The sequence below is a fragment of the Cervus elaphus genome, chromosome X (assembly GCF_910594005.1).
Source record: "Cervus elaphus chromosome X, mCerEla1.1, whole genome shotgun sequence".
NCBI lineage: Eukaryota > Metazoa > Chordata > Mammalia > Artiodactyla > Cervidae > Cervus > Cervus elaphus.
Genome location: NC_057848.1, coordinates 124,564,028 through 124,578,968, shown reverse-complemented (window position 1 = coordinate 124,578,968; position 14,941 = coordinate 124,564,028). Strand labels below are relative to the sequence as shown.

At 43.8% G+C, this 14,941-nt stretch overlaps 1 protein-coding gene across 1 annotated transcript in view; it reads left to right on the top strand.

Moving 5' to 3' along the window:
• Nucleotides 1-301: 301 nt before the first annotated feature.
• ITIH6 (inter-alpha-trypsin inhibitor heavy chain family member 6) overlaps nucleotides 302-14,941 on the top strand; it is a 34,543-nt gene continuing 19,903 nt past the window's right edge. The window contains 7 exon segments of the mRNA XM_043897433.1: nucleotides 302-370; nucleotides 3,865-3,947; nucleotides 3,949-4,032; nucleotides 8,666-8,776; nucleotides 8,878-8,920; nucleotides 10,104-10,218; nucleotides 12,372-12,568. Coding sequence (XP_043753368.1) covers nucleotides 302-370; nucleotides 3,865-3,947; nucleotides 3,949-4,032; nucleotides 8,666-8,776; nucleotides 8,878-8,920; nucleotides 10,104-10,218; nucleotides 12,372-12,568 — 702 coding nt within the window.

Genomic DNA, 14,941 nt, shown 5'->3' with positions numbered 1-14,941 from the left:
CAACCCAGCAAACAGACAACCCCAGAACTCTAGTATGTTTAGTTTCCATTCATTTTACAGCTAGATGACGGGGAAAAGGGAGACATGGAACTGGCCCCTCTCCAGGCAAGATGCCAACCCCAGCTCTTGGACAATCCTGGCTTATGTGTATTCAATGCCACATTCAGAGCCTTCCTCACCCTACAGGATAGTCCCTCCTTCTCAAGAGAAGGGATACCTGGAGATTTTAAAGAGCACAAGTTTGGAGATTGGGCTCAAACCTTCTGAACATGAACAACAACACCAGGCCAGAGATATCATCATGTCTAAGTGGAGATGCTTCATCCACATCAGCTTTTTGTTGACCGTTCTCCTGGAACTGATATACCAGGTCCTTCTGGGCCCTCCTCATCAAGCACAAAGGTTGGTTCTGGGGTGATGGAACAGAGCTCTTGGATTTTCAAGGAAATTAACTCTTTGAGGGCAAGAGGGGATGGTTATTTAGTCTGCTTTTTCAGTCCTAGGAATCTAGGGCCAGAGGGAAGAGTTAACTATTTTCTGAGCACATGTCAGTTGCTGTATCAGGGATTTTAGCGTTGTTATTTAATTGAGTCCTTACAGCTTCCTTGTGAGCTAATTTCTACTATTATCCCTGTCACATAGAGAGGAAACTGAGGCTCAGTTTCTGAGATTAAGTACAGGAAGTGGCAAAACCTGAATTTGATTCTAGGTCCATCTGGTCACAAATGCCCTCACTTCCCACTGCCCCACACTGAGAATGAACTAGATATGTGGGTAGACGGAGGGATCACAGCTTCAGAAAAGGTGAGGAATGAGATCGATATGTTACTTACTGTGTGACCTCAGGTGCTGGGTCCAGTTAACATATCCGTACAATATGAACAAAAATATTATGTAGCCCACAGAGCCAAGATGAGGCTTAAGTAAGATCATGGGTGCCAAATGCTTATCTTGCTTTTAGTGCCTGATTGCACTTATCAGGTGCAACTCTTTTTTTTCTCTCTCTCTTTTGGCCAAGCCTTGCTACAGACTTATTTGCAGATTGAACTTCTGTGCAGAGAACGTCATGCGAAATGCCAGGCTGGATGAAGCACAAGCTGGAATCAAGATTGCCAGAGAAATATCAGCAACCTCAGATATGTAGATGACATCCTAATGGCATAAAGTGAGGAGTAACAAAAGAACCACCTGATGAAGGTGTACGCGGAGAGTGAAAATGCTGGCTTAAAGTTCAACATTCAAAAAACTAAGATCATGCATCCAGCCCCATCACTTCATAGCAAATAGATGGGGAAAAAAATGGAACCAGTGACAGACTTTATTTTCATGGGCTCCAAAATCACTGTGGACAGAGACTGCAGCCATGATATTAAAAGATGCTTCCTCCTTGGAAGAAAAGCTATGACAAACCTAGACAGCATATTAAAAAGCAGAAACATCACTTTACCAATAAAAGTCCATCTAGTCAAAGCTATGGTTTTTCCAGTAATGTACAGATGTGAGAGTTGGACCATAAAGAAAACTAAGAACCAAAGAATTGATGCTTTCAAACTGTGGTGCTGAAGAAGACTCTTGAAATTCCCTTGGACAGCAAGGAGATGAAAGCAGTCAATCCTAAAGGAAATCAACCCTGAATGTTCATTAGAAGAACTGATGCTGAAGCTGAAGCTCCAATACTTTAGCCACCTGATGTGAAGAGCTGACTCATTTGGAAAAGCCCCTGATGTTGGGAAAGATTGAGGGTAGGAGGAGAAGGGGGTGACAGAGGTTGAGATGGTTGGATGACATCATCGACTCAATGGACATGAGTTTGAGCAAACTCTGGGAGATAGTGAAGGACATGGAAGCCTGGTGTGCTGCAGTCCATTGAGTAGCAAAAATTTGGACACGACTGAGTGACTGAACAACAACAATGCAACATGCAAGACATTAGTTTTCTAACCAGGAATAGAACCTGCACCCCTGCAGTGGAAGTGCAGAGTCTTAACTATTGGACAGCCAGGGAAGTACCCAGGTGCAATTCTTTACACCTGAGTTCCAAAAAAGGAAATTGAGAAAGGAAGTGTTAGTTGCTCAGTTGTGTCCGACTCTTTGCTACCCCATGAACAGTAGCTTGCCAGGCTCCTCTGTCCATGAGATTTCCCAGACAAGAATGCTGGAATAGGTTGCCATTTTCTTCTCCTGGGGATCTTCCCGAATCAGAGATTGAGGGTCTCCTGCATTGCAGGCAGATTCTTTACCATCTGAGCCACAAGGGAAAACTTTAAAAAAGGGAGAATAGATTTGGTGATACAGAGATAGACATGTATATCAGTGTCTTGTATAGAGTAGAGCTCAATGAATGACAGCCACTATGTTATATTCTAAAGCCTTGCTACTCAAAGTAAAATTCATGGAGAAGGAGCATCAACATCACCTGGGAGTTTGTTACAAAGTCAAAATCTCAGTCTTCACTCTAGACTGGCTAAATCAGAATCTGCATTTTAAAAAGATACAAGATTTTGCACAACAAAGGAAACTATAAGCAAGGTGAAAAGACAGCCCTCAGATTGGGAGAAAATAATAGCAAACGAAGCAACAAAGGACTAATCTCAAAAATATACAAGCAACTCCTGCAGCTCAATTCCAGAAAAATAAATGACCCAATCGAAAAATGGGCCAAAGAACTAAACAGACATTTCTCCAAAGAAGACATACAGATGGCTAACAAACACATGAAAAGATGCTCAACATCACTCATTATCAGAGAAATGCAAATCAAAACCACAATGAGGTACCATTACATGCCAGTCAGGATGGCTGCTATCCAAAAGTCTACAAGCAATAAATGCTGGAGAGGGTGTGGAGAAAAGGGAACCCTCTTACACTGTTGGTGGGAATGCAAACTAGTACAGCCACTATGGAGAACAGTATGGAGATTCCTTAAAAACCTGGAAATAGAATTGCCATATGACCCAGCAATCCCACTTCTGGGCATACACACCGAGGAAACCAGATCTGAAAGAGACACGTGCACCCCGATGTTCATCGCAGCACTGTTTATAATAACCAGGACATGGAAGCAACCTATATGTCCATCAGCAGACGAATGGATAAGGAAGCTGTGGTACATATACACCATGGAATATTACTCAGCCATTAAAAAGAATATATTTGAATCAGCTCTAATGAGATGGATGAAACTGGACCCCATTATACAGAGTGAAGTAAGCCAGAAAGATAAAGAACATTACAGCATACTAACACATATATATGGAATTTAGAAAGATGGTAATGATAACCCTATACGCAAAACAGAAAAAGAGACACAGATGTACAGAACAGACTTTTGGACTCTGTGGGAGAAGGCGAGGGTGGGATGTTTCAAGAGAACAGCATTGAAACATGTATATTATCTATAGTGAAATAGATCACCAGCCCAGGTTGGATGCATGAGACAAGTGCTCGGGCCTGGTGCACTGGGAAGACTCAGAGGAATCGGGTAGTGAGGGAGGTGGGAGGGGGGATCGGGATGGGGAATACATGTAAATCCATGGCTGATTCATGTCAATGTATGACAAAACCCACTGCAATGTTGTGAAGTAATTAGCCTCCAACTAATAAAAATAAATGAAAATAAAATAAAATAAAAAGATACAAGAAATTCATGTGCACATTACAGTTGGAGAAGAACTTGTCCCTTGATTTGTGATCTTCTGTGAGTCTTCGGTTCTGAGACTTCTTAAAGCTCACTCAAATATTAGGCAGGTCCACAAAATGAATGACAGAGTGTGTTTTCTCTCTTCTCTGGGCCTCAGTTTCTAAACCTGTACCTTCAGTCTTGTCCAGGAGCCCTGGGCCAAGGATAGAGTCTGTCTAACCCAGCTTCCTGTTTTCCCTCCGCTATTGATGAAAAGCTACTCCATGCATTCTACCATGGTTTCCCACTATGCCCACAGCTTGGTCACCTCTGTTCAGGCCCAGTGCCGAGGCCCGTGAAGCCATCTTTGACCTGGATCTGCCTCACTTTGCTTTTATCTCCAATTTTACCATGTAAATCTGCTTCCAAAATCACTGTTTTATTCATATGTGCAAACATTTATTCATTCTTTTGTTCATTCTTTCAGCAAACATAGTGATAAAGAGCATGCACTCTTGAGTTTGAATCCTGGTTCTGCCAGCTATGAAACTCAGGACAAGTGATGTCACTTATCAGCATCTAATTTTACATATCCATAAAATGGGGATAAGATTGAACCCACTTGCGAGGATTAAGTTAACTAATACACAAGAAAATATATGCTAAAATTAGTGGCAGGCAGATAATATGTCATTGATAATATTTGTTTGATTATTTTTTGAACCAAAAACTTCTTGAGGCTGACTATGTGACTTACACTGGGCTTGGTATTATGGAAAGAGGAAGATTAATTGCAGTGGTCCTACTTCCAAAGAGTTCACAATCTAATGGGGGAAATAAAAATGAAAATAGATAATTTTAATAAAGTATGCTGGGAAGAAAGAGAAGCAAGAATGTGGAATAGTAGGAATGGTGAGGCCAACCAGGAGACAATGGTCAGTTTCCCTGACCCATACCAATGACAAAAATGACACCTCAACTGAGTTTTGAAACATGAGCTGTCATCAGGAAAACAGGGTGAGGGCAGGGCTGGGGAATCCAGGCGAAAGGATCACGGGAACAAATGTTTCCTCATTAGGGGATCTGGAAGGCCTTCAGTGTCACTGGAGTGTAGGGCACAAGCAGTGGTAGAGCGTAGTCAAAAATGAGACTGGAGAGGTAAGGAAGAACTATGTGGTAGAGGGCAGCCGAGTCCCTGGCACTTACTTGATGGTCTCCAAACCATCTTATCTGTTTGCAGACCCATCAGAAAAAACTTGACCATGTACTTCCCAAGTATATATTATTTATTAATTTATATCATCTATAAATATACTACTCAGCAAATAGATTTATCTTGAAGCATACAAAAATATAAGGAGCTCGGAACAACATCCACATAAGAGCTGCTGAGGGCTAAAGCAGTGCAGTGAGGTGGGATTTGAGAAATCATAAAGAGGGAGAAACAACCTGGTGCATACATGTGGGGAGTGAGTAAGTAAACATAGAGGGTGCCCACCTGATTCCAGCTTGTCTGACCTGGTAGATGACAGTGCCTTCTTTGAGATGGTAAATGTGAGAGGAGGGGCAAATAAGAAGCTTACTGAGGCCTCACTGGCTTATAAAATACCTTAATATGAATTAGAAAATGGCTCCTGGCTTGTCTCAGATTTAGCAGATGAGTGAGTTCAGCACAGCCATAGATTTGGCCTTTGCTCAGACCCCCTCATGAGAGGTGGGCTTTGTGCATAAAGAATCTATAAGCCTCTATCAACAGCAGCCCTAGGGCTTGAGTTTTGTCATCAGGAACCTCCTGGCCTTGGTGGACAGATGGCACTCCCCTAAAGAGAGGAAAGGTTGGAGGAGGTAGGCAGTGTGCACCTGCCTAGGGAGTTTATGGGAAAAGAGCTGAGGTATTAAAGAGGGCTTCCTGGAAGCATGATTTCCAAATAGGTAAGATTGGAAGGAACCGGGATCACTGTACATGGATAATTCAGGAAAATCATAGGCAAAAAAGATGGCATGGGTTTGGCATATGAGGACTAACCAGGGAGGTTGCTGATCAAATGATGCAAGAGCCAAGAAGTCAGACATAATGTGCATTTTTGCTCTACTAGAAAAATAAAAACAAAAAAACTCCAAAATATTTTTGTTAATTAAGCAAAGCAGGCTGGAGGAAATGCTCTTGGGCAGACTGCATGGAAAGTATGCTTGCTGGAGGCAGCACACACACAGAGGTTCCAGTGTGCTGCTGCCTGACTAGCTCCACCCTACACCCCCACAATCCACCAGGAGGCCTTGGGGCAATGCCAGCTCAGCCCACCCCCGCATGAGCCTAGCCACAGCAATAGTCTGTTTCAGCTGTCTAGAAACACTTCCTGCCTGAGTGGTCTCTTCTGCAGGTTGCAAATGCTCCTCAAGTGTTCCTAGAAACTGCTGCTTTGGCCAAATAAGTTCATTCCACCCCAACCACTTCCTGGTATGTGTGCATTAGTTTCTCCATTTGTAAAATAGAGGCTGTTGTTCATGCCTCTTACAGAATTACAGTAATATTTTTTAAGACACTGAACTATCTATCACTCCTCAAAAACCAGGTCTGACCCATCCCCACTTCAAGATTTATCTAGGACTCCCATTCTCCATATCAAGTCATCACTGCCATATGAGCTCATTGATTCTGGTGTTCAAAGCTCTTTATTATCTAAGCCTACCCAACCACTCCAGACTTCTCTCCATAACTTCTTTTCCTACCTCTCTGCTCCATCCAAATCTAACAACTTTTTATTCCCTAAAACATGATCCCTGTATTTTCTTGCTGTCTGTGGGGAATGCCCATTCCAGAGATAATTGTTGAATGCCTTCTATATGCCAGGCAGCATTTCAGGCACTGGGGATACAGCAATTAAGACAGACAAAATCCTTGTCCTCAAGGAGCTTACAGTCCAGTAGAGAAAACAGATAAGGGAAAAATAAGCAAAAAAATATATGTCAGTTTGTGAATGAGAAGTGCTACAAAGAAATAGAAAGTAGAGCAAGGGAGATAAAGAGAGGAAAGATGCTGTTTTAGTGATCAAGGATGTCTCTCTGAGGAAATGACATTTGAACAAAGACATAAAACAAGAAAGAGTATAAGATTTGTGAATATCTAGAGGAAGAGTGTTCCAAGCAAAGGCTTTTAAACAGGAGTGTGCTGAAAAAAATTTCAAGAAACAGCAAGGAGGCCTTTGTGGCTAAAGAGGAATGAAAATGGGAAGAGTAGGAAGAGATAGAGATATGGAGGTGACAGTAAGCCAGAAAGCATAGGGCCATGGAGGTCCTGAGAGGACTTTGGCTTTTACTCTGAGTTGAGACAAGAGCCACAGAGAGTTTTGAACAAAGAAGGGACATGGCCTGACTTAAGATTTAATAGGATCTGTCTAATTGCTGTGAAGAGAACAGATAATAAGGCAGCAAGACTTTAAAGAGGGAGGCCAGTTAGTATAAATACTACATTTATCCAAGCAAGAAAGGGCTTCCCTGGTGGCTCAGAGGTAAAGAATCCACCTGCACTGCAGGAGATGTGGGTTCCATCTCTGGGTCTAGATGATCCCTGGAGGAGGAAATGGCAACCCACTCCAGTATTAGTGACTGAGCACACACGCAAGTATTCTTGCCTGGGAAATCTCATGGACAGAGGAGCCTGGCAAGCTACAGTCCATGGGGTCACAAAAGATTTGGATACGACTTAGCAACTAAACAACAACAACAAAACAAGAAATGTTGGTAGTTTAAACTAGAGTAGTAACTGTGAGAGTAGTGAGAAGTAGATTGTTGATGTATCTAAAGATAGGGCCAAAATTCCCTGATGGATTAGGAGTGGAGCATGAGAGGAAGAAGGGAGTCAAGCATGACTCTAAGATTTTCAGTGGAACAACTATTTCCTGAGATAAGGAAAACCAGGGGAGGAGTGGAATTGGGAGATAGGGGAGATACAAGGAACTCAGTTTGGGATATCTTAAGCTTTAGGTGCTTATTGGAAATGCTAGTGAAATGTAAAATAAACAGTATATAGGTCTGGATTTCAGAAGAAAGGTCCATACTAGAGATACAGATTTGGGAGTCATCTGTGTACAAATGATATTTAAAGCCATGGGACTAGATGACCTCACCTACAGAGTGACTGGAGAAAGAACAGAGGAGAGGAAGGGGAGGTCTACAACAGCACCTCAAAGTGTCCCAAAGACTTAGACTCAAGAAGAGAAGGAGCCAATAAAGGAGACTGAAAAGTTGCCATCTGTCCAAATCTTCCTTGATTTGACCTCCCAAACAACCAAGGCTGTCTCCTCTAGGACCTTTTCTGGAAGACTTGGGCTAAGGTACTCCTTCCCTTCTTTGAACTCCATTATATTTCACTACCTTCCTTAGAGCAACAGGAAAAATGTGGGTGAAACAAGTCTGAGTATCTTACCAGTCTCTGAGCCCCCTAAGGTCAAGGTCAAGCCCCCTAAAGTCAAGGTCAAACTTAGATGCCTTTGCAGTAATTTGCATTCCGTTTTCACAATTTTTACAGCCTGTGCTACCCACTGTATTATTTACTTAATACAGTTTCTTTAAATAGATACACTTCTTAATATTACTTGTTAGGCTTATTCTAAGCAACAATATCTATGATCTCATGTGTTCAACATGCTAGTTATATTTTTAATACACATTATAGTAAATATATGGCAACTAAAACAAAAATGTTCAGTTGTAGCCCACCTAAAATTATTTTATGTGCCAAAACAGCGAAATTCATTCAACACTTTGGAAAACATAAAGTCCTAAAACCAATTCCACCACATACCAACTGTGTGGTCTCTATTTCCCCACCTGACAAATGGAGATAAGGATAACTGCTTCACCTGGTTTTATCTCCCAGGCCTCTCCTCTCCTCTCCTACTCTGGCTTCATGGTTTTATTTTGCTCTTTTTCTCTCCCCACTCCCCATCTTCCTCCTCTGCCTTCTTTGTGTATCTCTCTTTATGTCTCTGACCATCTCTTTTTTCCTTTGTTTCTGTCTGTCCTTCCTCTTTTCTGCTCCATTGGGACCATCAACAATAAAGTCTACATTGCAGAAGTCGAAAAGAAGGACCAGGTAAAGAAAATCTATGAAGAAGCCCATCAGCAAGGAAAAATAGCTGCTCATGTAGGCATCAGGTAGGGCTCCATTCAGTCTGAAACATGACAAGTTCATCTTAGATGTGTGATCAGGGGCTTACACACGGTCTCACTTGGCCTCAATCTCTGCCTCTGTAAAGCGGGGACAAGGATCTCTACTTCATAGGATTACATGAAGATGATGTGAGTTAATGAATATCAAAACCTATGACAGTAAGTGTTCATTAAATGGGTGTTTTTTCCCCACTTCCACCTTCCTCCCGCCAGCAGGATATGGCTTATTTAAGAATTGGCATCTTCCAGTAAAGTTATGCTCAAGTGAGATTTCTCTAAGTCAAATCCTGTTTTCTAACTGAGTTCTATTCTGCTGGCAGAAATCTATTGTCTTCCTTCAGGGTTTCCTCTCAGCCTCCGAAAGAGCTTAACCAAGGACAGAATAGGTTTGGCTATTGAATACTGAGGAATCAATGCCATATAAATAAGTTTAATCTAAAGCATGGGGGAGGGATGAGTGTGAGGAGTTATTTGAAGAGCAAGAGGTATTGCATATGGAATATTACTCAGCCATTAAAAATAATACATTTGAATCAGTTCTAATGAGGTGGGTGAAACTGGAGCCTATTATACAGAGTGAAGTAAGCCAGAAAGAAAAACACCAATACAGTATACTAATGCATATATATGGAATTTTGAAAGATGGTAATGATAACCCTGTATGTGAGACAGCAAGAGAGACACAGATGTATTAAACAGTCTTTTGAACTCTGTGGGAGAGGGAGAGGGCGAGGGCAGGATGATATGGGAGAATGTCACTGAAACATGTAAATTATCATATGTGAAACAAATCACCAGTCCAGGTTCGACGCATGATACAGGATGCTCGGGGCTGGTGCATTGGGATGCCCTAGAGGGATAGGATGGGGAGGGAGTTGGGAGGGGGGTTCAGGATGGGGAACACATGTACACCCATGGCAGATTCAAGTCAATGTATGGCAAAACCAATACAATGTTGTAAAGTAAAATAAATAAATAATTTAATTTTTTAAAAAGAGGTATTGTGTATAAATTGAAACCTCATTTTGTAAAGCAAATCATTAGCCTTTTATTGTTTTATTGTACATTCAGATTGTCACTAACATAGTTTTGCTCTGGGTAAATTGCCTGTAATAAAATTTCTTAGGCAGAATATTTAAAGGGGTGAATGAGAGAGAAAGACAGTTTTAAAAGTAAGTAAATACTCACTGTGGGCGAGGGACTTAGTTGAACTAGAAGTCTGGTCAGTTCTGCTGGAGCCAGAGAGGGGGTCGGAAAATCTAGATCATCTAACAGCTCCACTCACGTTCATGAGATCCATTCTCTGGACCAGTACCAGCTGGTGTTGAGCTGGAGGTCTGGCCAATTGGTGAAAAGGCTGAGTGCAGAGGTTACAGTGCTGGAAAAGACAAGCATTGGATATGTTCATGTATCACCTCTGAGGACAACTTGCATGTGCACCAACACCACACAAGTGTGGGGGCAGCACTATGGGTCAACCATAATAGAGGCCTTTCCTGAAAAGGAACCTGCCCCTTTTCCATCTGCTTACCTCTGATACTACTTCTATCCTAGGTTCCTTTCCCATTAAAGGAGTAGAGGGCATGTTTGAAGTTGAAGACAGTTTGGTTACAAACTTGGTCTCATCTGAACCAACTGTGTGAAATCATTAAGTGCCATATATCCCACACTAGTGATTTCCCTCCAAAATTGTAAAAAGTAGGGAAGGAGTTGCTGGATTGGCTCCATGAAATGATATATTAACAATGCTAGGAGATTCAGAACGCACACTTACTTTCCTCCAGAATTACGACTGAGAATGGGAGGCAATGGGATGACAGTGTGAAGGACAGGCTGCCCCAAAGGATATCTCAAGTCCTATAGGCCGGAGAAACACTGAGACTGCCAGCCTTGCTTCAAACTTCATCTTGAGGCATTTGAAGGCCACACTGGCTACAGCAGAATCGCTATATGAGCTGTCCAAATATGGATTCCTGGGCCTCACCCTCCTGGAGTCTGCATGAGCAGGTTGGGAGGGGCCCAGGAATCTATCTTTATCACCCATTTGTGAGTGAGCTTGATGTCCAATCATATTGGAGAACCAGTGATCTGGGCTAGAGGCCTCCTCTGAGGGACGAGTGGACAGGCACAGAGAAATCATCCATGTTATGTGGCCACTCTCACTAAACTGTTTCGCTTCGAAGGTCCTACCTAATTTGACCCTGCTCACCCAGACAGACAGCATGGAATGCGGAGCGGGGAGACACAGACACAGACCGGGGTTCAAATCCCAGCTTTGACCTTCTGTGAAGGTGAGGCAGCAGGCAAATCACTCACTGGCTCTCCTTCACTTTTCCCATCTGCACAATGAGCATGCACAATCTATGGCCCAGGACCACTGTGAGAATTTGAGAAAATTCCTCCCCACAAGTCACTGGTACCCAGTAATGAAGAACTGATGATAATTGTAATCCTTAGCATTATCAAGCACTTACTAAGATCCAAGTATGGTTCCAAATGCTTTACATAAATGATCTCACTGAATTTGCACCAACTTTATTTATGAAAGAGGAGCTATTATCCTTCCCAGGCTACAGATGAGGAGTCTGAGGTGTAGAGAGTGTGAATAACTTGTCCAGGGGCCCACAGGCAGCAACTGAGTCCTTGGAGCCTGCACTCTTTTTAAACCCTAAGCCATAAATGGCAGCTGCCTCCTCCACCCCTTCTCCTTAAGGGTTAAAACAGAGGGGAGAGCCAATCCTGTGGAGATCAAACAGAACAAAGACCTCTGAAAGGAAGGAAGCCAAGGGAATGTATGTAAGCAGGCGCCTCAGAGAGTATGGGGGCTCAGTTTGCCCCTAAGCTTCCTGACAGCTGTAGCAGGAAAGGGGGTGGGGAGCAGAATTCCCTAGTTTCCATGTTCCGCGGGGAGGGGGGGGGGCAGGGGCGGGGCGGGAAAGGAGGCACAGAGGCATATCTAAATGGACATTTGTCTTGCACTGAAATTCCAGAGGAGTTGATCTTGTGGCCCGCTCAGCAAACATCCGGGACCAGAAATTCATCTGTGATTTCACGAGGTGCTCAAAGGCTTCTTCACACACGTGATTCTGTGAGAGTCAAAAGGCAGAGGGGGGAAGAAAACACATGAAATTCTATCTAGAAGAGAACTTTGCTAGACTGTAAGTTCCCACAGCAGTAAGGGGTGTTGGGGGAGACAGAGGCCCTGTCTGTGTATCTGTCTCTCTCTGCAACGCACACCCCAGGGTCTCTCCAGGAGGAGATCCAGGCTCATGAGGACATGACACTCCTCCAGAGCCTGGGCTCCAGGATGGATGGCAAATGAGCCAGGATGAAGTTGTGAGTGATAGCCAGACTGCCAGAGCCTGGGAGCTGAGTGGGGGCTGGGTCTGTCAGGCTGGGCTTGCTTGGAAGAGGCAGCGTAGAGGGAGCTGATTATAGGTTTGGGAGAAGCATGTGGTATTTGGGCAGGTGGGGTGGGGGCGTTGCAGGCAAAAGGAGCAGCAGGTGGTGCAGAGCTCACTTCTCACCCTCCCTAGATATTGCCCCTTTTGATGTCCCCTTACTTGGCTTTCTGCCTGGTGAACTCTTCATACCACCACCCATGCAGGTGAGGCTGACTCGCTCCCATCCACCAGGATTGAGAGGGGAGAGACCTGTGTCCGAATTACCTTCTGTCCAACACTGCAAGACAAGTCTGCCTTCTCCAGCTCAGGGATGATGGCCAACGTTGTGGTCCAGTATGATGTAGCATTGGAGGATATCACAGGAGACGTGCACGTGAGAGGGCCAGCAGAATGGAAAGTGGGCTCAGGAGTCAGGCAGTCCTGGGAAACAAGGCGCTGGCCTCCACGAGGTACTTGTTTGTTTCTCCCTGGGGATCAGTGAGGACTAGTGCACACGGACAAGATGGTGTGTAGCAACACATGACTTCGCAGCGGGGAGGCACATGTGCCCCAAAGGCTTAGAGACCTGGAACTTGAATTCAAGAAACTGAACTGAACTCCAGGTAAACACACTCCTAAGTGAAGCAAGCCATAGTCCACTCCTAACCAGTCCTTTTAGGAAGGGAAATATTGGCCAGTGATTAGTCTCTCATACTTTCTACAGCTCTGATACTCTCGTGTTCTCTTGGGCTTTCTGGATGTCTCTACATTTTAAAAAGCCTTTTAGCCTCACTTGAGCCATTTGCCTAAACTGGGAGCCCTTAAATTCTGAGCTCACGCACTCACAAAAACAATGCCGAGGTCCCATCCTCTTCCAGAGGAGTAGAGGCTGATCCGGGACCCTTGTCTTGACAACAATTGTGTGGCAGCCTGAGATGTCTGGTCCCAGCCTGCTTGTTCCACAGCACCTCTCACTGCCTCCAGCACACAAACCATCCTTCAGCTGCCCCACACCATGACACACCACACACCATTGTCCCAAAGCACCTGAACCTGCCAAACATCTGTGCCTGAGGATGTGCTCCAACTATCTGCCACCTTGGGAATGTCTTCCCCTTCCCTTCTCCACTGGTGAGTGTCCTCCTCATCCTTGAAGATCGTGCTTCAGGGCCACTTCCATGGTGACCCCACCTCACTTACAATTCCTCTCTCTATTCTGGGCTAATATAGTGCTTTGGTTACACCTCTCCTCATACATTTCCTCATTCATTCATTCATATGTGGACTCACCTCCACCAAGCAGGAAACCACCTCTAGCCGCATCCTGCCTGCACTGACTCTGGGAAATCAGGGTAAATTGGATGCAGCCCCTAGTCTCTCTTTGGAATGTCCCATCCTGAGGTAGCCAGATACATAGAGTTGGAGCCATCATAAAAGGTGCTAAGTGCTGTGTATAAACCTGTAATGGGTTATGTATGGATACTGCTGAGGAGGGTTTCACGGGAGTCTTCCTGCTGAAGCTGGCCTTTAGGTCAGCATAGGAAAACTAACCAGAGTTTACCTTGGCCTGGGCTGACAGGGTGAAGGGAATGACATGCGGAGAGAGGGGAATAGCATGTGCAGAGGCATAGAAGTGTGACAGAAGCCTGTTATGTAGGGGAAAAAAAGAGAATTTGCCCTCTCAGAATAGGAACTGAGGGTGTCATGCTAGTAGAAAGCACCAGAGCCGTAACATGGTATTCTGGGGTGTGCGTGTGTGTGCGTGTGTGTGTGTGTGTGTGTGTGTACATGCATATGTGTGTAAATTGAGGTGTTTGTCTGCTTTTTCATTCTTTAGTCCTCCCAGCATTGCCTCGAGTAAAGTTGTGGATAGGACAGATGCAACCAGGCATTAGAGTACAACTGATACTCCTCATAGAGTCAGCAAAGAGAGGACCACAGGTTGACTATGGCTCAGATCATGAACTCCTTATTGCACAATTCAGACATAAATCGATAAAAGTAGGAAGAACCACTAGACCATTCATGTATGGCCTAAATCAAATCCTTTACGATTATACAGTGGAAGTGACAAACAGATTCAAGGGATTAGATCTGATAGACACAGTGCCTGAAGAACTATGGACAGAGGTTCATGGCATTTTACAAGAGGCAGTGATCAAGGCCATCCCCAAGGAAATAAAATGCAAAAAGGCAAAATGGTTGTCTGAGGAAACCTTGCAAATAGCTGAGAAAAGAAGAGAAGCTAAAGGCAAAGGAGAAAAGGAAAGCTATACCCATCTGAATGCAAAGTTCCAAAGATGAGCAAGGAGATATAAGAAAGCCTTCCTCAGTGATCAATGCAAAGAAATAGCAGAACCAATGGAATGGGAAAGGCTAGAGATCTCTTCCAGAAATTAGAGAAACCAAGGGAACATTTCATGCAAAGATGGGCTCAATAAAGGACAGAAACAGTATGGACCTAACAGAAGGAGATGATATTAAGAAGAGGTGGCAAGAATACACAGAAGAACTATAAAAGAAAGATCTTCACGACCCAGATAATCACGATGGTATGATCACTCACCTAGAGCCAGACATCCTGGAATGTGAAGTCAAGTGGGCCTTAGGAAGCATCACTACGAACAAAGCTAGTGGAGGTGATGGAATTGCAATTGAGCTATTTCAAATCCTAAAAGATGATGCTGTGAAAGTGCTGCACTCAATATGCCAGCAAACTTGGAAAATGCAACAGTGGCCTCAGGACTGGCAAAGATCAGTTTTCATT